The sequence below is a fragment of the Pleurodeles waltl genome, chromosome 7 (genome assembly GCF_031143425.1).
Source record: "Pleurodeles waltl isolate 20211129_DDA chromosome 7, aPleWal1.hap1.20221129, whole genome shotgun sequence".
NCBI classification, from domain to species: domain Eukaryota; kingdom Metazoa; phylum Chordata; class Amphibia; order Caudata; family Salamandridae; genus Pleurodeles; species Pleurodeles waltl.
Genome location: NC_090446.1, coordinates 11,727,082 through 11,752,641, shown reverse-complemented (window position 1 = coordinate 11,752,641; position 25,560 = coordinate 11,727,082). Strand labels below are relative to the sequence as shown.

Sequence of the window (25,560 nt, the reverse complement as noted above, 5' to 3'; positions counted from 1 at the left end):
CGGCTGGGTGCAGAGGTCAAAAGTGAAGCAAATATAACGTGGGCTCCTATGGAGACAGGGGGCACTATTAATCAGATCTGCAGGCAGGTAAGTACCCACATCTTTGGAGGGCAGACCTGCAGGGTTTAGAGGAGCACTGGGGGGCCACAAGTAGGCACCAAACATGCACCCTCCGCGGCACTGGGGCAGCCGGATGCAGGGTGCAAATAAGATGTCGGGTCTCCAATAATTCTCTATGAGGGGACCCAGGGGTCACTCAGAGGCTGCAGGTGAGGTCCAGGATGTCGTCTTGGGCAAACAAGAGGTTGGAAAAGGAGGAGGGCCATCTGCTGAACGTTGCTGCACTGGAGGTCGGGTTCTTCAAGGCCTGGGGACTGCAGATGCAGTGGTCTTTTAGGCGCCGGTTATCTACGTCTGGAGCTTTCGTGGTCAGGGGGTACTGGGGATTCCCTCTGCAGGCATCGTCGAGGAGGGGTGCGGAGGTCAACCCAGGGTGGGCACTTGCTCGGAATCGCCTAGGTATCCTCTCTAGCCAGTTGGGCCACCTGGACACGGGCCATGGACATCAGGTGCAGAGTGGGTAGGACTCACGCATTCGGAGTGAGGTTGGGGTCCTAAGTTGTTGTTTCTTCTTGGAGAGGGCCTCTGTCCACTGGAGTTCTTGGTCCTTTTGGGTGCAGGGCAGTCCTCTGGAGCTTGGCAGAGGTTGCTGGTCCTGCTGGATGCATTGCTATTCTTTTGCAGGTTCTTTGAAGCAGGAGACAGGTTGGTAGGGCTGGGTCCAAAGCAGTTGTTGTCTTCCTTCTTCTCTACTGGGGGTTTCAGCTAAGCAGTCCTTCTTCTTCTTGTCCTGTCGCCAGGACTCTGGTAAGCTGGGTGCAGGGAGGCCCTTAAATCCTGGATTTAGGGGTGCTACAGGGTCAGGGGCCAGTATTGGGTGTACCCTTCTTGTGCCCACTCCCTTTGGGGAGGGGGTGCACAACCCTAACCCTATTGGTCCCTGTCCTCCAAACCAAGATGCAGGATTCTGCAGGGAGGGGTCCCCTCAGCTCTGGACACCTTAGGGGTTGTCCTGTGGTGGTCACTCCTCTCTGTTTTCCCTAATTTTCCCGCTGGACTTGCCGCCAAAAGTTGGGCTTTGTCCGTGGGGAGGGAAACTCCACTAGCTGGAGTGCCCTGGGGCACTGTAATCCGAGGCTTGAGCCTTTGAGGCTCACCGCCAGGTGTTACAGTTCCTGTGAAGGGATGTGTATATATATATATATATATATATATATATATATATATATATATATATATATCTCCAACAAACTTCCATCTCTCCGCATGGAGCCTAATCACAAGCAGGGCGGCCTCGGTGCTGCGGGGTTGGAGCACCCTCGCTAAACATCAAAAACAACTTCTTCCGAAGAAAAGCGTTGTACGCCAGTTGTTTGCAGCATTGTAAGGCATTTATTTCCACATTTAAACTGCTAAACCATTGTTCTTTCCTGACGCATTTCGGCTTTCAACGTAAGCCTTAATCGAAGTTGGTTTTGATATATATATATATATATATATATATATATATATATATATATATATATATATATAAAAGGATGGATAGGTGCATACATGGATATATTGATGGCTGGATGTGTGAAGGGATGGATGTATATATACATGAAAGGATGAATAGGTGCATACATGGATATATTGACAGGTGGATATGTGATGGGATGGATGTGTGTGTATATATATATATATATATATATATATATATATATATATATATATATGACAAAAGAAACGGAAATATAGCACTCAGGAGAGACAATAAGGGAAGAAGTGAACGGGCATTCGTACCCAAGGTCAGAAGGTTAACAAGTCTGAACAAGCACCTCATCTGCCAGGCCAAACATCCAGCTGTTTAACCTCCAGCTGTTGAAAAGCTACAGACACAGATACCCTTCCTGAGGGTTGGAGCCAGGTGGCTAAGTTAACCACTGAAAGGTCAGCTGTGGGTGGCAGCAGCGTAGCCCCGGATGGACACATCAACACTTGAGGAGCCCAGATTGTAGGAAAGTGCCACTGTTGGCATGGTTACCCCTCGCTTTTTGCCCAGTGCTGATGCCAACTTTGATTGAAAGTGTGCTGGGATCCTGCTATCCAGGCCCCAGCACCAGTGTTCTTTCCCCAAATCTGCACCTTTGTTCTGACCATTGGCACACCCCTGGCTCACAGTTAAGTCCCTTGTAAAAGGTACCCATGATACCAAGGGTCCTGTGGCCAGGGAAGGTCCCTAAAGGGCTGCAGCATGTATTATGCCACCCTAGTGGACCCCTCACTAAGCACATGTACACTGCCCTTGCAGCTTGGGTGTGCTGGTGGGGAGAAAAAGACTGAGTCGACATGGCACCCCTCTCAGGGTGCCACGCCCACAAACCACTGCTTGTGGCATAGGTAAGTCACCGCTCTAGCAGGCCTTACAGCCCTAAGGCAGGGTGCACTATACCATAGGTGAGGGCATAGCTTCATGAGTACTATGCCCATAGAGTGTCTAAGTCTATTCTTAGACATTGTAAGTGCAGTTGTGGCCATATTAAGGTTATGGTCTGGGAGTTTGTCAAAAACAAATTCCCCAGCTCCATAATGGCTACACTGAATACTGGGAAGTTTGATATCAAACTTCTCAGAATAATAAACCCACACTGATGCCAGTGCTGGGTGTATTAAAAAATGCACACAGAGGGCATGCCCCTGTATTTTCCCCAATTCTTCAGTGCAGGACTGACTGGTCTGTGCCAGCCTGCCACTGAGATGAGTTTCTGACCCCCTGGGGTGAGAGCCTTTGTGCTCTCAGAGGCCAGAAACAAAGCCTGCACTGGGTGGAGGGGCTTAACACCTCCCCCTGCAGGAACTGTAACACCTAGCAGTGAGCCTCAAAGGCTCAGGCTTCGTGTTACAATGCCCCAGGGCAGTCCAGCTACTGGAGATGCCCTCCTCCCCGGACACAGCCCCCACTTTTGGCGGCAAGTCCTGGGAGATAATGAGAAAAACAAAGAGGAGTCACCCACCAGCCAGGACAGCCCCTAAGGTGTCCTGAGCTGAGGTGACCTCTGCCTTAGGAAATGCTCCTTAGGAAATGCTCCCTCTTGCTTGGAGGAATCCCCCCCAATAGGATTAGGGATGTGCCCCCCTCCCAACAGGGCGGAGGCACATAGCTACCCTCAGTGACAGTAGTCACTGCTCTCCTGCCCTAAACACACCCCTAAATTGAGTATTATGGGGCGACCCCAAACCCAGGAAAACAGATTCCTGACGACCTGCAACAAGAAGAAGGACTCCTGACCTGAAAGCCCCGCAGAGATGACGGAGACGACAACTGACTTGGCCCCAGCCCTACCGGCCTGTCTCCAGACTCAAAGAACCTGCACAGTGACGCATCCAGTGGGATCAGCGACCTCTGAAGACTCAGAGGACTGCCCTGAACCAAAGGACCAAGAAACTCCTGTGGACAGAGGCCCTATCCAAAACTGCAACAAAGAAACCATCTTTAAAGGGACTCCAGCCTCAGTCCGGAAGCGTGAGTCCCCAAAATTCTGCACTCTTGTTCAGTGATTTATGTTTTGTGAGGAATGAGCTGCGGCACGTGCGCAGCACCAGGTAACCTGTTTGGGGTTCGCCTGGGCGGTCCAGACGCAGTGAAGTCACCCAGACTGACGCCATGGAGATGTTAGAAGGGAGCGGGGTCCTGTGTGTGGGGTCTGACACAACCCAGGGTCCAACCATTGTGTAAGGGGGCGTCCTCACCACATCACGCCTCTCTCATTGGTACCTTGTTTGATATTTTGATGTGCGGGCGGGACCATCACTCCAGGACACCTGAATAAATGAACTTAAGTGAGGCCTAAGGCGGAGAGTGGAATCTGGAAGTAAAACACAGATTACATTTCTGGAACCCCCCCTCTTTCCTCTGAATCTTGTGCTGCCCCGTTGGGCCTTGTGTCTGTCATGTGCTCCCTGGTGCTGAGGTTGTAGCGGGGAGGAGGTGGTTGTCCGGGGATACATGGAGGTCTGTGCTGGTTCTGCTGGAGATCAGGTGTTCTGCATTTAAATGTTGCTGCTGCAATAGACATCTTCAATGCCTGGCGTCTCCGCCACCTGCAGTTTACCATGTCTCAGTCTATAACTTGCTGCTGGTTGCGGCTTCCGAAGATGTGAATGTTTTCTTATAAGCTTTAATAATAAATAAAATATGCCACTAAGAATGATGGCTTTCACCATTAGCTTCTCGGGTTCAGGGGAGTCTGCAGGCACCCCATGTTTCATTCAGACAAAACCCCCGTTCATGGATTACACCAGGCAGACCCATCCGGGGTCTCTCCCTTCGAACCCCACAAGTTATTGTACCAGCCCCTCAAAGCCTTGGACTTCACCAGCCGTGCAAATACTAAGAAGGAATGTACCAAGGCAGGAGCAAGGACGCCGAGCAGAGCTCACAGGGGTGCATGTGAACAGGCATAAAACCTGCCAAGGCAAACCTAGAAGAATGAGGACGGCTCACCCTCCCGGGTGTCAGGGCTCTGCCCCTTTCATCACACCAGTGGTCCATGCTAGTCCCTCATGCACTGTCACTTTAAATAAATGGTGGCCCTTGGGAGCGAGGGCCATGCGGTGCTCTGAGGACGCCATGCATCTGCCGGATGGCACAGAAGCGTTTGCACCAGCAGAAGCCTGCCCAGGGATGCCACGAGCTGCTGTGGCTTCAGTGGCCTGCCCACCTCCCTGCTCCCCATTTTGGCCAGTGTACTGTCCCCCCGGTAGGTAGCCCAGGGAGCTTTGGGCTGAAGCCCTCCAGTGCCAGGGGTTATCTATCTTCCAGGCTGGCACCTCTCGGAAGTTATCCCAGCTTATGTGGGGACCGGTCAGCAGCCTCACTGATCCCACCACACCCTGTGATGGGTCCGGAGAGAGCGGCTTGTAGAAGGAAGCCAAAGCTGCAGTTTGTGCAATGCGTCTTCAGGCTCCAACTTTCAGCCGATGGTGCGTCACTTTTTGTGACGCACTGGTGGTGCATCGTGCAGGCCCTTATCTACAAGGCCACGCAAAGACACTTTTCATGGCCTCGTAGATATGGTTTTAAGGGAACATGGCGCAAGTCGCTGCGTCGTGTTACATTGCTTCAGGAAGGCGTTCCATGGCATTTTTCCATGCAACACCCATGGGTTTGACGCATTCCCAGTTTTACAAGAATCTGTAAACCTGAGAATGCGTCAAAATCATACGCCTCCCCAGCAGAGGCGCAATGAGAAGAAATATCTTTATTTCTCCCCTTTCCTTCCTCTTCCATGTGTCCTGCATTCTGCAGCACACAGTAAGAGGAGATCGCCTCCATTGATTGTTTTGGTGCAGGGAGGTGCCACTCCTGTCTGCGACACAGGCATCCTTGTACCGTGGGGTTTATCATCAGATGTGCAGATTACACCAACTGTAACCAAATACAGAGCAGTAACTTCATTTTACATTGCTTCACCGCTTGTAAAACTCTCGGATCAGGTTATACAAATCTGCACAGATGGTGCAAAGGTTGTACTTTGCCCGGGGTATGCATATAAAGTTTTTTGCACAGAGCTCAGTGTGCGTTCCACCCCTCCGGGTCACGAGTTCTGAGCACGTGTTTTGATTTCCAGGCGACCCTCAGCCACACCTCACCCTTGCCCTCCACCACACCTGGGTTGCTTCCCAGCTATGTCATGTAAACGTTTCAAACACCCACTCCCTGGAGGTGATTCCTGGCACTAGGGCGATCACTCGTGGCATCCAGTGCTTAATTTGTGCTTGTTATTTCCGGTGCTGGACACCGGCGCTTATTTTTGAGGGCCGGGCTTATTCTTCTGCCTCAAGGATTTGCTGCAAGCAAAAGACACAGGTGGGAAAGACGGAGGAAGAAAAAGATGAAAAAGCGTCACAATGGGAGAAAGCAGAAAGCTGCAGGAGTGAGCTGAAGGGGCAGGGAGTGGCTGTAAATGGACTGAAGAGGCCGAGATGGCTTCAAGATTACGCTGCCTCAGTATTCCGTGCTCGCACATTAAATGCAGCGGCCGCGAGTTTCAGAAGAGGGATTTGGGCACCGGCTTGTTTTTATTTACAAATTAACCACTGGTGGCATCTGGGGGGGCCGGGGGCGCCAAAGGGCAGACAGCCAGGTCCTGGCACACCTGGGGTCATCTACAACATATGGATCACCCACAGCATATGGGTGACGTCGGTGGCACGCCTCTGGCACGTGTAAGTCTTGGAAGGGTGGCCCTGACAAAACGCCGACCCTGCCACCCTGGGGTTAATTAATGACAAATGGGAGCAGTCACTGCACATTGTGCAAAAAACTGAGGTGATTTTGAGGTAAGCGTCAGAAATAACTTACTTATTCACTAAGTGCCCTTCAGAACCTGTTGTTTGTTAGTGAATTATATACAGAATGGGCCTTACACTAGCTGTTTTTTCAAAACGCTTCTTGGTGGGGGGGGGGGGGCGAAGCCCCAGAAACCCTCCTGCAAGAAATCTATCCCTTTCACTGGAATTTAAGGCACCCCCACCGACCCCCTTAAATCTCACCAGCTGCCACCGCAAGCCTCAAGGCCCACGGATGTCCAGTTGGCATGGACTGTCCACTTTGCAGCCCACAAGGGCGTGGACTTGTTTCCAAGAGGCCTGGCACCCTGCAGTACCAGGGTGTGAATCCCAGGGCCCCCCGCCGGTGACAGAGGGGTGAATATTCTGGTTTCACCTTCGTGTTCTTGAGTTCAGACGGTGTCAGGCCCCCTCCGGGCCTTACAGCCTATATTTTGCCCGTCACTGCAGGAGGCGGGGGGCAGGGGGCGATGGTGGGCAGAAGAGAGACTGTGGTGCGTGAGACAGGAGGAAGACAGGGCGTGATGGGTCCACGTGATGGGTCCCTCACAATCAGTGCTTAATTTGAACCGGTGGTTGCCGGTGGGGTGCACCGGCGATTATTCTTCTGCCTCAAGCATTTACTGCGAGCAAAAGACACATTTTGGAAAGACGGAGGAAGAGAAAAACAAAAAAGCGTCACAAAGGGAGAAAGCAGAAAGCTGCAAGAGTGAGCTGAAGGGGCAGGGAGTGGCTGTAAACGGATTAAAGAGGCCCGAGATGGCTTCAGGATTACACTGCCTCAGTATTCGGTGCTGGCACATTTAATTGCAGCAGCCGCGTGTCAGAGGAAGCTCTGGGCACCGGCACGTTTTTATTTACAAATTAAGCACTGCACAACTTTACCATGTTGGTGAAAACTGTGAAAAAATAACTTTTGGGGGAACTTTTGAAAGGTCTGATCATTGGATTAATTCCTGGATTGATAAATAAGTAATTGAAGGTGATGCTAGAATTGTGATAAGTTTTGCAGACGGGGGTGATAACGCGTCCAGCCCTTATAAATTACCTGTACCTGGACACGTTGGAGGTCGGTGAATCTTTTAACCGAGTCGGGCTCTCCTCATCCTAAGATAGTCGAGTCACTCAGATCAATAATCAATGACTATTGTAATCGGTAATCAATACTCAATTAATAGATCAATATAACACATCAGAAATCAATAACAGTTGGAATTTCGGCGCACTATGACCTTTCAGTCATGAATAACCACACCAGTTTATTAAAAGTTAGTGAATTTATTTCCCTATATTAACAAAGCTAACACGATGTATATAAGTCTCAAAACCAAATGATATATGTATATGAACATTACTGGCTGTCCATAACGGCGGAAGAAACGCAATCTACGCAAAATCTGGATAATGATACACTCAGTTATGGCAATACAAATCACTAATATGACTAACTGTATTTGACTAATTTCATACATTGGTCAGCATAACAAGATTTCAATTTAGCATGGTACATTGAATGAATACCTCGACTAACCTCTAATTAGCATTGGCATGTGGGGCTTCATGCAAAACGAATTTAGTCAACACAAATTTGGAAAACTTCTAACTAGGACCCTATCAAAATAGCAGTTGGTACCTAAAAGGAAAAACACAATGCATGATACATTTATCCTTTCATATTTACCAAATACAATCAGCATTCAAGAAAAGTCTTCGTCCTTCAGGTACCGGTTGATCAGTATGGGGCAAGTTTCAAAGGGGCAAAGTTAAGGGCAAGCTTCCTTGCAGCGGCAAGGAGAATGGGGCAAAGTTACTGCATAGGCAAGACGGGGCAAATCAAAGTTAAAGTCTCTAGGGTGAGAATTCTTAAAGTCTCTTTCTCTCAGATAGAGAAAAGGGCATCAGGGTGTCGTCCAAAATGGAGTCTGGCATCAGGCTTCAAACTGGCATCGAGGAAAATGGCTGACTTCTCTTTGTCCAGTGGGTTTAAGTAAGAAACATTCCAAATTCTGCAGGGTCTTCCATTGGAGGGTTCATAGGTTGGCTTCAAATTGTCCAATGAAAATTGTCTTTTACTAGCGCTCATTTATGCATACGCTGTCCTTGGAGCCTTGGAACACAAATTGTAACATGGTTTGCCAATTATTTTACTATCTGTACCTTCATTGTCCGCACCTGCAGACTGACCTTGTATCAAAGGGGATGAAACCGGCCTAGTACGAAACCTTGGAGATAAGTGTATCAGTCAGCTCTACTGGAAAATACAACTTCAAGCAAGAATATATGTTTCATTAGTTCAAGGAAAACCACGCAGTTAGAATTTGAGACCAGGCAACTAGGCCAAAGCCTGTACTAAATTTAAGCTAAGCAAAACAGTTTTCAAACAAGAAATCATGGCATACATTTGCAATTATGACGGATTACTACATTTTCAATACTTCATGATTAATAAAGCTCGTTTACAATGATGGCGAACTACCCCGAGGGCACAATTTCCCTCGTACATTATTTTCTTTACTAAAATCACACTACATTATATGTTTTGATTACACGATATGTATGAATATGTGTTGGACCCTCTTTTTCTGCGTCATCAGGGGCACTGAACACCGTGAGATCAGGGGCCGCCCCCTCAGGGCCGTACAATGCCCGGCTGAAAGCAGTGGGTGCCAACCCTCCTGTGAATCGAGCCCTCCGGTTCTTGCCCACGCAGCAGCCTGGCAGACACACCCCAGCCCTTGTCGGATGTCAGGGGCTGGGCCAGGTCTACCTTGAACCGAAGCCCCGCCAATACCCAGCCTCTCTGCTGAGACTGCTGGCAGCGGTGCCGGTGGCCTGGGAAGTTGTGCTTTTATTTGATGTGTTCACCTGTTGGCCCCAGTGGGCGCACGGGTGGGACGATCTTACACCCTGGCCTCCAGGGACACCTTCAGGATCTTGGGGGCCCAGGCCACGCGTATTTTGCGGCCCCTGTTTGGGTGCCCGGGGCACTCCTGATCCAGTTTTAGCTCTTTGACGCCTCTTTGGAGGTCACTGGCGGTGCACGGACACCGGTCCAGATTCTAAGTGTGTTTACATCTAAATGTCAGGGACAATGAGGTGTGTTTAATATTGTAACACAACAGCAGCTCACTAATTTCACTGCAAATAATCACGGTGGCCCCCTCCCCAAACACCGCCCCCCCGACACCATTTCTCATATGTGAGGACCTGTTGTGATATCAAATAAACTTTTTTTATGGATGTTGCATGAAACAAACACATTACTCTGCCAAATGCCTGTAACAGACTTTCACACATCACACACATTAAAAATAAATTAAAGGTAAAAACGGTATTTAAAGCAATCTGAGTAAGAATTATTCAAGGTCATCAGGGAAGACTCTGCAATTGTATAAATCACGAGATTTTGTATTTGTTTTTAAATTATACTAATGAATATTATGGCCGGTGAAAGGTTTTAATTAATTAGGGATGTGTTTTGCGGATGCACCTTGGGCCCATGCTTCAAAGGGTGTTAGTTGGGTAGTTAAGATTTTTTGCTGAGATAATTTATATTTTCTTTAGTAATGTATTGGTTTACTATTGATTCACACTTTTGTTTCTCAAAGTACAGGTGCTTACCAAGAACATATTTTCGACAAGTGCTTATTGCTGATTTTTACATTGTTATGGTTTTAATTAACTAAACAATAAAGCTTAGAAGACCCTGCACAACAGAGCGGGCTCTATCTTTCACCACGAGGTGCTGTGAAATAGCGCCAAGAGAGACCCGTGCAAGCGCCCTGTGCTGTCCGGCCCCAGCTGGACCCATGAATCCCCCTCTGAAGCTGTGGATGGAAAGACCTTGAGGGTTGTCAGTGCCAAGTGATGCTAAGTGTGGGTTATACCAGCGCTGGAGAGTAGGGAAATCGCGCCAGGTCCTGGTTCCGGCTGCTGTTTCCGGCCAGATCCAGGCGACCCAGGGAAACAAGCTGAATTTGTCCTGGTGCAGTTTTCCGACTCTGGAACACCAGGACACATTCCAGCACCCCCTGCACATTCCCTGCATTCCAGGGTTTTTATGTGGGATGAAAACCTGGGTTTGTGGGTGCAGGGCTCTTTCAAGGGGCCTTTGTAATTAAGGGCTTGGCTTAATCACATAAGCTAAAAATCTGTGCCTAGCAGTGTGCCACCTAACTGGAATTTTGATGCTTCTCGCAGTCATTGCATCCAGATATATTTCACAACCACTGACATCACACCTAAAAAGCCAGCACTATTGTCTTTGTCAATGGTTGTTAGTTGCATAAGTAACAACAGTGAGTTTGTTGTATATAATATTGAAAATGCTTGGATTCCGAAAACGATGAGACTGAAAGAACTATAATGATCCTCTTGAAGTTGCCTCACAGGCCGGTGATAGCTGCTACCACTGCCGAGGTAAGAATGTGTTTTTTCACCCCGAGTGTGTGGCAAAAATGGAGAGCCTGAGAGGAGCCTATCTCAGCACCTAGGGGCTGATTTCCCACAGAAAAATTGACGCACCTGTGGTGCAAGGGGCTTAAAAATAAGCCCCCTAGTTTTTAGGGTCGAGTCTGCGAGTGTCTGCGCTTGCGAGACTCTTGTGTACAGAAAAGGGCTTGGAGCCCGCCCGTTGCTCATCGTTTGTTGGCTTATGTGGCACTCTTCTCTACAGCCTCGTAAGACAGGCTGGCCTGGCTTCATTTTCTTTCCTCTCTGTGGAGCAGGGACCAAGCACTGATTGATTCAACTTAATCAGTGCCCATCAACTGCTCCTGACGTAATCAAGGTGCTGTTTTGTTCTTTTTAACTTCTAGTGCCCCTCAAACAGAAGGCTTGTGACAAACAAAATTGCTAAGTTTTATTTTTTAAAGCTAACTTACTTTTATTTTGCCAAATCTTCTTTTCTCACTTTTCACTAATATTTTCTTTTGTTTTTGCTCATGGACGCTCTTCTCAAAACACGATGATTAACTTGTTCGAAATATTGCAAAGTGATATTGTTTATTATGTGTAATTTCTAAAATGATTTTTAAGCACATAATCGTGCAGTATACCCCAATCCACCCCACTCTAATACGCCCCACTACAATCTACCCCACTTTACCCCACCCCAGTCCACCCCACTTCATCCCACCCCACTCCACCATACTTCAATACACCCACTGCACCCCAAATCACTCACCCCAATCCAAGCCACTCCAACCCACCCCACTCCAATCCTCATAAATCACCCCAATCTAATCTGCCCCACTCCAGTTCTCCCCACTCAAATCTAAAACTATTTCCTCCACTCCAGTCCAAAACAATCTGCCCACTCCAGTCCACCCCACTCCAAGCTGCCCCACTTTCTTTTGAATTAATGTGGGGAAGATTGGAGTGAGGTGAACTGGAGCGGGGCAGATTGTTTTGGATTAATCTGCCCCACTCCAATCTGCCCAACTCCAATCCACCCCACCCCACTCCATCGAGTCCAATCCAATCCAATCCAATCCACCTCATCCACTTCCACTCCAATCCACCACCAATCCAATCCACTCCACCCTAATCCACCACCAATCCAATCCACTCCACCCTAATCCACCCCACTGAGTCCAGTCCACCTCACTCTAATCCACTCTTCTCCAATCCGATACACCACACTCCAGTGCAATTCACCCCCCACCACTCCAGTCCAACCCACCCTACCCAATTAACCTCATCCCAGTTCAGTCCACCACACTCCAATTCGTCCAACCTACCCCACTCCAGTTCACTCCACCCAACACCACTGCAATCCAATCCACCCCACTCAATCCCATCCACCCCTCTCTGGTCCACCGCACCCCAGGCCAATCCAATCCCGCTCACCCCACTCCAATCCATCCCACCCCACTCTATCCAGTCCAATCCAATCCAATCCATCACATCAACATCCACTCCACCCAAATCCACCACCAATCCAATCCACCCCACCCTAATCCACCCCACTGAGTCCAGTCCACCTCACTCCAATCCACTCTTCTCCAATCCGATACACCACACTCCAGTCCAACCCACCCTACCCAATTAACCTCATCCCAGTTCAGTCCACCACACTCCAATCCATCCAACCTGCTCCACTCCAAATCACCCCACCCAACACCACCGCAATACAATACACCCCACTCAATCCCATCCACCCCTCTCTGGTCCACCGCACCCCATGCCAATCCAATCCCCCCACCCCATTCCAATCCAACCCACCCCATATCAATACACCCCATCCCAGTTTAGTCCACTGCAATCCAATCCATCCATCCACCCACAGCACTCTAAACCACCCCACCTCAGTGCAATCCACCCCAATCCAATCTACCCCAAGCCAATCCAATCCAATCCACCTTAAACCAGTTCACCCCACTGCAGTCCACCACACTCCAATCCACCCCACTCTATCCCAATCCAATCCACACCACTACCTCAAACCTCTCTACCTATTCCACTCTATGACACTCTGTGCCACTAAACTCTACTCACCTTTACTCAACTCTGCAACACTCTAGGCCTCCTACTCCACTGTACGACATTCGAAGAGATCCACTCTACTCCCCCACTCCACTGTGAGACTCCACGCCTCTAACCTGTAGCCGTCGTGCGGAACAACAGCCACACTTGTGAGTGTAACATGACAAAACACATTGCCAATAGGTCTTGTGTAAGCGAGACCAGTTGGCTTTGCTAGTGCTTGTCAGAACTGCCGGTGCTGAGCACCAGCAGGATCCGGCCCATTTAAACAGGGCCGTGGTGGCAGCACCATGTGCAACAATGTTTGTTGGCGCCCCCGTGACCACCTCCACCAGGGATTCCCTCACTACCACCCTTTAACAGCGCCCTCAGGTCTCTATTACCGCTCTCTTGCAGATGCATTTCATTAGTTTTGTAGCGCCACTCATTCCAGCGTAGGGTGTCAGAGCACTTTACGTCACGCACACACATTACACAGAGACAATCAATCACATGTGTGTAAATCTGTGTAGGAAATGTTACATAAGCCAGAGGGCTACAAGGTGTAGGAGTCACATGTCATCTGTACTGGTCGGCTGTATAGTTTAAGAGTGCTTGGTCTGGAGAAGCACAAACTCAGAATTTAAAGTGAAACATCATAGTTGGGGGTTTCTCTTTAATACTAAGAATTGATTTACACCCAATTAAACCCTTTTTGCAACATTAGGATAATGAAAGACTGGTCTAAAAGATAATAACCCTCTAATCTACACCGTGCAAACGCATGCAGTTCTTTGTTGACAATTAATAGTTTTCTGTTGTGTATTAGGATTTCAACTTATAAACTGTAAGTTACAAAAGTATCTTTATGACAAAAGCCGTGACCCACTTACTATTTGCAATAAATGTACTTTGTGATCTGCTTGGGACATGTTCTCTGCGGCAGGCATTTTAACCTCATGCGCTTCCTCACTGCTTCCACTGGAGAAAACTCCGAACTCTCTCCAGCCAGAACATTAATCACCAGAGTTATCTTGACATTTTTATTGTTGCCTGAAAATTGCTGGAGGGAAGGAATGGGGGCTTTTAAAACTATAACATACTTGCAAACACGGCGCCCCTGTCAAGGTCCGCGCCAGGTGCAGTGGCACCAGTCGCACCGCCCTAGAGCCAGCCCTGCACTTAAAGCCCGGCTGCATCCCCTGCAGAGCGGCAATGCGCTGGCGGCGAGGTGGCTTTCTTATACTTCCAGCTGGGCCCAAAACAAAGGCCTGACTTTAAGGGCTATCTGCCTTCCTTTTGCTTGAGTATAATACTGGATGGAGCCTAACACTGGACGCCAAGCAATGAGGAAAAACAAAGGCATGTTATCACTTCACAAGTACTTAAGAGAAACTGTCACTTGGAGGCAGGTTTTGTGCTTTGTAGGTGTTGTGCTTGCACTGGAAGAGTGCAAGCTGTATCTGTCTGTGTGAGGAATCACACAAATATTGAGGAAAATGTCTCCTACTTCTTTATGTAATTATTTTTTAGTGCTACTGTCAGGGGTCAGAGCAGTTTACTTCTCACACAGAGGCACAGTAAATGAGATTAAGTATCTACCTAGGCCCTGTCGCCTAGACTTGCCTGGACCAGTCCTCTGGTCTTGGCCCTCGCGGTCCTGGCTCCTGCGCCTACAGGCCCACCTCTGCTACTCCTGCGGCTCCCGCCTCTGCTCATCTCTCTTACTCTTAAACCCTCTTTTCTTATCTCCTTTCCTCTTTTTCTTATCTCCTTTCCTCTTGCTCTCTGTTTTTCTCTCTCTTTTATTCTTTGTGCCTTTTTATATCCTTTATTACTTGAGCACTGCTCTTTTCCTATGCTTTAGCTGGTTTTTCACTCCACCTGCTCACGTTTTTCATCCATTTGTATCTTATTCCTTGTGCTTTGATCTTTCCCTCCTGTTTTGCCGTCTCTTTCTCTTCTATTTTTCCTGTTATTCTTCTTCTAACCCATCTTTGCTTGCTTTCGTCTCACTCTTTTGCTCTTTTCTGCTCAATTCTTCGTCACCCTTCACTTGATTGCTCACCTCTGCCACTTTTCATTCTCTTTTGCCTCTCACTCTTTGCCCCTTTGTGGCTTTCTTCTTACCTTCTTTTCGGACCTTTTGCCTTCTTTTTTGACCTTTTGCCTTTTTTGCATCTCTCTGCCGCCGGTTTTCTTTTCTCGCCTCCCCCTTCCCATGACCCCTCTCTCCTCCCCTGCTCCTTACCTGTTCATCCCATGCTCTCGACAAGCCCACCCACCATCGGCTGTACTCCACTCCCCCTCCAGGACCTAATTAATGGTGGCCGCAGTGCGGATGTGTAACTGACCGCCAAAGGCAAGCCCACCTGCGCCCGTCCGCGCCGTAGCCCAGGGAAAGCACCACGGACCCTGGTCCTACCGCATCCCAACAGTATTCTGCTGCTTCCCTCTCAGCCCCCGACACGGGACGCCTGTACCCTCGCTGCTGCCACGCCACACCGCACAACACAGAAGAAGCTTTCTCTTGCCGTCCATTGTTGCTTCGCGTGCACGAGCAGCCCACCACACCGCCGCCTTCACGCCCAACACACCCCCCACCGCCACCAGCAAACAGGACAAACTAGCATGCATGCTCATCAACACACGCTCACTCCGCAAGGGGTGGGGAGTACGGGGTCAGGTGGTACGCTGAAGGACTGGGCTCCAGCAAGGCGTAACTCAGGCCGCCATGTTAGCCCCAGCCCACCTGCTGTATTTTGCAACCCTGGACGGCGGCTCACGAAGGCTGATGAATATGTTCTATTTTAAAAACAGAATCTTCACAATGTATGCACTTCTCTAAGACAACCTACGTGAAGGTGCGAGACGCTTGACACCCATGTCCCGCTAGAAGGATCTGCAGGTAAATGATTCCACTGACAACCAAACTTAACACTACACTGCTTCCTCTACTTTACCCCCCCGCACTCCTTGCACTGGAATAAATATTTGTTTATTTTATCATCTCTGCATATTCATAGCACAGACATTACCCAAAGGTGCTAGGGGGCTTTTCAATAGAAATATTCGTTATATGGAAGTTATAGATGGTTTAAGATCAATAACTGCTACCAAAATATTTACAAAGATCGAGCGTGACAAAACAGTAGATCAATACAGAAAACAACTTGTACCAAAAGTACATCCAGCAGTGAGAGGGTTGTGGGAGCCGGACGAGACTCAAGCAGTGGAGATCTCTCTGCCAGGCACTGACCACAAAGTCTCAGCTGCAATGTCCTCGGCGGAGAAGGGTTTCAGGTCCGTTTTAAAGTCACCAGCAAAGTGTTTGTGTGCAGATGTGGCGGTAATGAGCTCCACATCTGCCTGCGCTCCTCGAGGAGGCTTGTGCCAGGAGCCGCTCCTTGCTGGAGGATTGGGGTCCAGCTGCAGGGTTTCTGCGTGTTGTGATGGTCTGCAGCCCCCGACAGCTGGAGCCGGTCACAGGTTACAGGGGCTGGATGTGCGGAGCTCTGTGGGTGATGAAGCAGTCTTGTAAATAGTCCTGGCTCCAGTTCTCAACCCCCAAGAGTGATCAGCACAGGGTAATGTGGTCATTCCCTTCGGCCCCGTAGACGAGCCGTGCTGCCGAGTGTGTATTAGATTTCAGGGGGTGAGATGTTGTTTTGTCCCCCCCCCCCCTGCATTCCCCCACCACCACACACGAACTGATGTCAAGTTTCCAGTTTGCATCGCCCAGGTTGACATGTCAGTTCCCATGTTCTGTACACCAACATGGGGCAGGCACCAGGGGTTCTATTTTGTGCACAGCTGTTGCCCCCGAAATGAACTTCTACCTCCTCAAGGGTGGGTGCGCTGCAACGACAGGACCCCCAAGGGACTTTCTGAAAAAACTCTGGCGCTGCAGATAGATGGCTGTTTGCACAGGTGACACGGGTACAGGAATGTGACCTCTGACCTTTAGTATTAATTTCTAATGAAATGAGGCTGGCCTTCCCTTCTCTGCCTCCTAATGTAAGCATTGCTGTGTTTCAGGTACCAACTGGACCATTCAGATCTTACACGACATGATGTACACCATCCACGGCCAGGAGCCGCCCACCTTCGTGCCCGTCCTTGAATTTGGAAAACCGGACAAATTTGAGGTCAGTGCCAAGAAACAAGTGACCATATATAATCAGTGCCAAGAAACAAGCGACCATATATACTGCCCCAGCAAACCTGTGCCAGGGTATTGTAGAATCAAACTCACGTGGACAGTGGTCAGTCATAATCTGTTTTAATGTGTGCCATACGCTTGCGTCAGGACCAGGCCCACACCCGGTGGTGTAGCAAAGGACCCACTGCCCCCGCGGTGCGGGGGGGAGGGGGGGCAGGCTTACCCATACTGGAGGTGGTCCCCTCAGCCCCTACTGATGTGAGTCTGGGAGGGCCTTTCAGCATATCTTGCAGGGGGGCCCTCACATTTTGTTACGTCACTTCCCACACCCCCAGGAGTAACAAAGGACCCCGCAGGCCCCAGGCTTACTCATATTGGAGGGGATCGTCTCAGCTCCTACTGATATGGGTCTGGGGGTCCCGTCAGCATATCTTGCAGGGGGGTGGCCCTCACGTTTTGTTACATCACTTCCCACACTCCCAGGAGTAACAGAGGACCCCGCAGCCCCCAGGCTTACTTATATTGGAGGGGATCGTCTCCGCTCCTACTGATATGAGTCTGGGGGTCCCGTCAGCATATCTTGCAGGGGGGTGGCCCTCACGTTTTGTTACATCACTTCCCACACCCGCCCATTCCATTCCAGAGGGTAACCAGTGAACAGGGTAAAGTTGGTGATGTGAAAAGTCCGTGTGGTTGAGTGCTCCAGTGAAGCACAAACACAACTGGTGAGGGTTGTGTAAACAGCAGAGAAGGCAAATAGTCCTGGATTAAGGAAACGCCACTATTTGAATAGCAAAGACTCCCTTTGCATTTCCTGGCCAGGTTCACCCTGGTGGACTGTTAGGCAATCCCTCTGCCTCTCCTAAGAGATTGTTCCTGAGACAGTCCCTGAAAGGAGCTGAGTATGTACCCAGTATTGGGTGCCTGCCTATCTCATGGAAGGCCATTCTTGGCATTAGGACTAAATCACAAAGGGCCAAGGGCCATATGTACAAAAAATTTTGCGACCACAAAAAGGCATTTTATAATGTACAAATGCCAAACTGTGGTCTGGTTCCTTGTTACCAAATCACAATGTGGTTTAGTGATTCAGTCTTTGGAAGGGGCGTGTTTAGGGCATCCCTTCCAACTACCAGATTGCACTGGCATGCATTAATGTTTTGCGACCGAATTATGGTCACAAAAATTCCTTTTTTATCGACTATTAAAAGGTAGTGATGATCATTCGCAAATTGGAAGGGGTCCTCAGTTTTCTATTGGTAGTAAAGTTTTAATGTTTTACAACAAATATTTGGTAGTAAAACATTTACTACACCACTGTGATTCGGTATTTGGAAGGGAAGCCCTAAACTTGCCCCTTCCAAATACGAAACTGGATTTGGGTCGCAAAGGCAAATTGTGATTTCGGTTACAAGTTATTTCTGTGAATTGGGCAGTTTGCCACCCCAAAAAATCTTTGTACATCTGGCCCGAAGTGAATAGCTTCAGGTATGAAGAGGTCACATCTGGGATCTTTAAGCACAAAAGTCAAGATTTCCAACACTTGGACTACTGGAGTTATATTCTAAATCAACATAAGCTGTCAGAAGGCCCCACATCACGTGTGGCAGCTTTCATCCACGTCTAGTTTGTTTTTTTATTAATAGTACTCTGCAGTCTAATAGTTGAAGTTTTTTTTTTTTTTTTTTCTATAGCTATGGGTCAGTGACTACTTTTTTTAACCAAACTTTATTGGGTTTTAACAGAACTCCGTCGGGGACAACATGAAGCAGTGAGTATACCATCTTTAGGCTCAGGATGACAACAGTTACTTCATTTAGAGTCTTAGACAGGTTGAAGTTCTCCTTGCCAAACCCCTCAACCATCTTCAAAGGACAGGCATTGTTTACCCATTGTGCCATAAACCACAGGTTAACAACTTTAACTCTCCCCTCCCATCCCCCATCCACCTGGACCCACCTATAGATGAGCCTGCCATGGTGCCTTTTGTTACTCGGCCCGTAGTCCGGGTATTTTCTGCTTACTTGTGCAGGTATGGGAGAAGATCTCTTTGGGGCGTTGTCCTCCATTGGGGTGCGAGGATTTAAGTCCCATTAATTGATTCTGGGGCACAGGGTCCAGTAGGGGTAGATGGGGGGTTCTCCTGGGATGGCCACCTCACCACCCACAACGGGGACGTCTGATTTCTCCAGCCGGGGTATTCGGTTGCTAACCCTGTGTACATGTATCCCTATCACCCCGATCTTGGGGGTCTAACGTCATCCTCCCCGTAGTGTTTTAAGTTCTGTGCTGTCATCCCACTGGTCTGCAGAAGAACATAATCTCAGACCTCTGTCCTCCTCCCTGCAAAGCATTCGTCCTTCAATTCCTGCCCAGAATAAGGCGTTTGCCAGCCTACCAGGTCACTACGGAGAGCAGGTGTGGGGACTACCACCTCATTCTAATCCATGGCTTGGCTAGGAGCAAGAGATTTGAGAATCTGGTTGGTACTTCAGTTTTGGGGGAACTTGAGGTTGTGCCTCTCAGGCAGGCCTTGATAACTGTCAACTTTGGGCTGCCTGTAATTACTGTTATTGTATTGTGGACCAGGTCCCAATATTGTCGCAGTGCCGGGCATTACCATAAGACATTCTGAAAGTCTGCGGGAGAATGAAGAGAACAAAAACAATTGGAACGAACTCCTGGGAACAGGTAACCAACTTCCTGTGGTGTCATGGAGGCCTCGTGTAGAATATTTAGTTGAATAGAGTGAAAGCATGCATTCTGGAAACCTGTCAAGGGTACTCCAAGGCCCTCAGCCACTCTTGGTCATTAGACGCCCTCCTGAGAGTTCCTCCCATGTCTGCCTCACAGGCTTCAGGGATATAGCTGAGTGTTCTCGGGTCACCCTGTACAACCACGTTACCAACTGTAGTATGTAGTTCCTGCAGCAGAGCATTGATAGGGGCACATTAGAGGTCTCAGCCCAGTGTCTCCTAAGGAAACCTCTGATTCATCCATCGAGGAGGAATTGGACCTATGGCAGATTAAACTAGTCTTGAAGCGCGTCGAAGTCCATAAGGACCTCCCGTATAGGTCTCCGAGGGTGTGGAGTCCAACCCCCTCCCATGTCACCATCTCCTGTGGCATGAGTGGTCCTCCTTCAGTGGGGAGTCTGCGCAGAGGAAGTGCTGGGGCATACAGCGGTGTGGTGCCCCTGCATGCAAGTCCTTTTTTGCTCAGGGCTATGGCATTAGTCAGCAGGAGCAGGGTCTCCCTAAGCCCCTATCCTCTGGGAGAGGCAGTGTAGTCAGTACTCCATTTTGTGCCTGGGCTGATGAGTATCCTTTTTCCGGCCTCTGGCGTTGGACTGCAGATAATATCCATACAATTCAGGTGCCCCTCATCCCCTTTTGTCTGGCGATAGTCTCAACCTGGCCAGATTTATTCATCATCTTCCTGTTTCTCATACAGGAGTTATTAGTAATAAGTCTGACTGTGAAAAATACTTCTTCAGAATCACTAGGGGGATGTTTGCAAAATAATAAAATTAATCAATCAGTCGATTTCTTGAGCGCTGCTTATCACCGAAAGGGTATCCAGGCGCTGACAGGTCCAGTGGTTCAGTCGAAGAGCCAAGTCTTCAATGATTTTCAGAACTCTGGCAGTGAAGGGGCGTTCTGGAGGTGTATAGGGAGGTTGCTCCTTGTCTTTGCTGCGATGTAGGAGAAGAGCGTCCACCGCTTCTGCCTCAGCAGAAACTGGGGAGATTGCAGGCACAAGGGAAGCAGAGCGGAGGTGTCTGGGGGCTGGTGGAAGTTCAGGCGTAGTTGATGTAGGGGGGCAGCAGTTGTGAAGGGCTTCGTATGCATGGGTTAGTAGCTTGAACCAGCATCTCTTCTGTACTGGGAGCCAGTGAAGTTCCTTGAGGTGGGGGGTGATGTGGGTTCGTCGGGGGAGGTCGAGGATGAGTCTGGTGGATGCGTTCTGTAAGACCTGAAGTCTATGGAGGAGATGAGCAGTGACTGCAGAGTAGAGGGCAATGCCGTAATTCAGTCGGCTGGTGATGAGGGCTTGAGTGATGGTGCGTCTCGAGCTCTGTGGAAGCAATTTGAAGATTTTGCTCAGCATGCGTAGAATGAAGAAGCAGGAGGAGGAGGCGACATCGACCTGGGAAGTCATGGTTAGCTTGCTGTCAAGGAGGATGCTGAGATTTCTGGCATGGCGAGGTTTACAGCATGGTCGAAAGTAACCAAGGAACCATTACCATCTTGGAGATTGCTATGCGGCTCGAGACAGAGTTCGGAAAGTTCAGCCGGTGGGTGCCTGGGGCTTAGGACTGATGTTCCTATTGCGTCATTGATCGTACCGGGGAGGGTGCCCATGTCCAATGCTGACCAATATATTAGTATCTTAGCAAAGGTCAGGTAGAACTCCTCCAGGAGGTTCATCAGATGCTGGCGCCTTACCCGTCAGTAATTTTTGAACGTCTTCCCTAATTTCTTGTTTCGAGACTGAGGCCAGTAAGCGCTCCAACAGGGTCTTGGGCAAGAATGGAAATCTCCATTCTGCCAGAGAAGTCTCAATGGCTTCCTCGTGTGCAGGATCCTGGTCAGCATATAGTTCCTTGTAGTGTTGATGGAACGCCTCATTAATGACGATTGTATACTAACCTTCTGGCTTTCCTCATATTTATAGACAGTATGGGGCAGTGATCTGCCAGGATCTAATAAGCCACACCAAAAAGCGCCCACTCTGTCCCATTGAGCATATGTGCGCTCAACATATAAGTTGTAGTGTAGGCAGCAACTCCTTTCCAACAAAGTGGCCTGATTGTTCTGCGCTTCTTGCAATTGTGGTCCTTCGCTTGCGTCACTCGTTGCTGCCCTCTGAAGGGTCACAAAGTAGGCCTCCAAAGCTTTCAGTTCCATTTTCAGCATACCCCGGGTGCCAGTGGTTGGTTGTTGACAGGGTCCCCTAATGATCACTTTAAATGCCTCCAACTCCACTAAGGGAGACAAGGCCATGCCCGTGTTTGCTCGGAAGTAATCAATGGCTGTATTGTGTAGACTGTCCTTAGTAACTGGTCCTTCAAGCCACAACAGGTGGAGTTTCCAGATTGGGATTAGGGTCGGCACCCCTTCCCCCTGGAGCTTCACCTCAAGGGACTGGTGGTCTGAAAGTTTTTCCTATGTAGGTGGATTAGTTACCCCCACCTCGGCACAGAACAAACCAAACATATCATCCGGACGAACCTGTAAGTCACGTTGGGGGTGAGTAGAATGAATTTTCCTTTATTCCCAGGTTACAAACCCTCTAGTAGTCTGCTAGTGCCCAGTTATAGGAAGCTGCCTCTCCATATGGTGCACTAAAATGAAGTACACCGTGCAGAGAGTGCACTGGACCCCCAAAGGTTTGCAGAGGCAGAAATAGATCGGTCTAATACTTTATTTGTGGTAGTGTGGGCGAGCAGTTAGGCTTATCAAGGAGTCGTGTTAAGAAGTTGTTTTTCTCACAGCGGCAATAAATGAGGCACACAAAGATTAAATCCGAGACCAAATTAGAAAAATAACATTTCTTTTTATATATGTTTCAAACCCAAGAACTTTGTTATCAGGTAAGTAGATTTACAAGCATAACTACTTTGCAGTCTCAAAAAGCAACACTTAATCAATTTTTCAGTTTAGCAATGTTAACCTATGGGAGGAAAACAAGAATGCAGTTTTGCAGATAAGTACACGACTTTCAAATCCAGTCTTTGGGTTTTTAGGTCAACACTAGGAAAGGGTCAAATCGATACCAAGAGTGCACCCTTAGCGGCACAGGGGCGGTCAGGTGCAGAGATCAAATTCAGAGTTGTGTGCCCAATGTTAAACAATGGAGTCTGGGGGGGTTGGTCAAAGATGTGTTGCTCACTGGTGAGTAAAGTGGTGTCAGGGGGTCGATCTTCTGGGGTTGAGGTAGGCTCAAGAGGAGCCACAAGGCAGCACCAAACTTACACCCTCAGCGGCATGGGGGCGACCGGGTGCAGAGTGCCAACACAGCGATGGGTGCCCAATGCAAGTCAAGGGGGAAAGGGGCCAGTTTTTGAAAAAGTATGCATGCTTGGGCCAGGAGACTGAACGAAATAAACCCACAGCTGCCCAGGTAAGTTCTAATGCTAGGGGACCTAGGGACACCGGCGGTCTAGCTCCCCAAGACCCAGTGGCGCCGGGTGCAAGGGTGTCCCTGGGCATTGTGAACAGCTTACCTAGTAGGTCGCAGTCTGGGGAGTCTTCGGTTTGAGGCTGCGGGCTTTGAGGAAGAGTCCGGCAGGGGTCAGCCCATGGTAGACTCAGACTCAAAATCACTGGGGAACCTTTGCAGGACAGGTGGGCCACTTGGACTCGAGCCGTGGGCGTCGGGTGGATAGTTGGTTCCAGAGGCAGTTTTGCAGTTCCTCAGGGCAGAGTTCTCTTTTTAAAGTTGGTTTCTTTTTTAACAGGTCCATTGTTCTCAGGAGATTTTGATCTATTTCAAAGGCAGGTAGTCCTCCCAAAGCTTTGGAGGTCACTGGACTGCAGGACGGGTCATCTTCTGGCACAGGATCGTCGAGGCTGCAGACAGGCCGGTAGGGGCCAAGTCAGTTGTGCCTGCAGTCTTCTCTGCGGATGCGACTCTGTAGTGTCCAGCTCTTCCTAGGTCATCAGGAATCTGAGTTTTAGGTTCAGGGTTGCCACCTAAATACTGAATTTAAGGGCGTTACATGGAGTGCCAGGTGTTAGCCAATGGTGAGTTTATTCAGCTGTTGATCAGAACAATCCTTGCTTCACTAAATGTAATGTTTCACTATTGCGAATAACACACCCTTAATTTTATGTGTGCATGCTGGGGAGGTGGATCCTTGTGAGATGCGCTCTTCCCAAGCGTGCCACCCCTAACTGTGTAAACTTTCTTCTGTGTTCTCCTCCTATATGGAAATGTGTCTGTCTTTAGTTGGATACTTGTGATGGTCCCAGTGTGAACTCCTGTTTGCAATTTTCCTTAATAAAAATGTAATAATGCTATTATAAATGAAAAGTCCCACTGGGGTTGGTTGATGTGAACAAGGCTGGTCCAGCCAAGAAAAACTGACAAGTAACCTTCCCTCTGAGCATCAGCCACGACCGCGAATCCCTTATTCATTTGTAATGTGTATTTTTTTTTTTAGAAAAAAGTCTACTTCCTTTGAAGTTGCCATTAATTTATTAATGTAAAGTTTATATTCTTTTCTGCTGTATAATTGAATTCTGTCCTGCGTGATGTGACTTATGATCAGTCCTTGCTAATGTTACATTCATAATGAAAATGAATAACTTATTCACATGCCCTGCCACCTTCATCCACTAATTCTCAACCTCAGCATCATGACCAAAGGAGTCCCTTGCATTCATGTACCACTTCATACCACTCTTCTGCACTTTCGAAGCGCTGTCAATAACAGCATCACTCAGTTTGTAATGATAGTCGATTTACCAGCCTCAGAAGGATGGCAAGCTAAGTTGGCCTTGGCGCGGTTCAAAAGGGTGATGTTCAGATGTAAGCGGGGAGCGCTCAGCTGACTAAGCCGCCTGTCTCATCTGTATGCTTGCTATGTGAAGGACAGTTGTGACCAGCTGGTGAAGAGGTGTGCCACTGAGGGGTTCAGTCCTCACTCTAGTCAAACATGTAACCAAGCACACCGTCTCTTCCAGACCTTGAACAAGATCACTTCTCCAAGAGTTCTAACCACACATCTGCACCGTGACAACTTCCCCAAGTCCATGGAGGAAAAGCAAGTGAAGGTAGGTGAGATCTGCACTCCTGTGTGTCAGAGATAGTTTTAATTTAACTAATAATGTGTGCTTAGTGTCATAAATGGTTTGCATCAAAATTATTTTGCTATGATAAAGAGAGCATTGGCTAGGCACACACTAGGCCGGACTCCATCTTGAATTTCAAACAAGCAGCCATGATGTGCATGTCTCTTCATTTCTCTTCTCCTCTCATGCAGCAAAATGTGCACTTATGAAATGATTAAATACTTTGTAGTCAGGTCAAACCGGGATTAATAATGATTCTGTTTAGTTCGTAACTGTTGCATATTGTGTGCCCTGACTGAGTAAGCCCATGAAACCCATAATTAACTTTAAACTGACTAGGTGACTTTTGCTGTGTATTTTCCTACAAAATGTGCTCATTTTGGAGGTGAGTCATGAACATGAATTCTTAATTATAAATATTGTAATATTCTTTCTGAGGCTTGACTTGATGTCAGATATGCTGCTGCATTTGGCTAAGCCTTCTGCTCTTTTTGAGACTAACCATATTTTGCCTTCTGTAACGAACTTTGTTTAATAAACCTTCATCTTTTCTAACTTTCATCTTGTCTGTAGAAGGCCTATTTCACTGATTAAGCTGCCTGTGTTATTGACACTTTAGACTTTGTTAGGGGCACATTACCTCGTGGAGCCTCGAGGCTAACACTGCACAATGCTTCATCTTACATCTAATCAGGTGATGATACCATCAGCACAGGCTGTCAATACATTGAGTGAATGTTA

At 48.4% G+C, this 25,560-nt stretch overlaps 1 protein-coding gene across 1 annotated transcript in view; it reads left to right on the top strand.

The window, feature by feature from the left end:
• The window catches only part of LOC138303549 (sulfotransferase 6B1-like), a 116,639-nt gene that overhangs the window by 20,556 nt on the left and 70,523 nt on the right, over positions 1-25,560 (top strand). The window contains exons 2-3 of the mRNA XM_069242790.1: positions 16,897-17,006; positions 24,712-24,801. Of these exons, the coding sequence (XP_069098891.1) occupies positions 16,897-17,006; positions 24,712-24,801 (200 nt within the window). The remainder of the gene's footprint in view (positions 1-16,896; positions 17,007-24,711; positions 24,802-25,560) is intronic.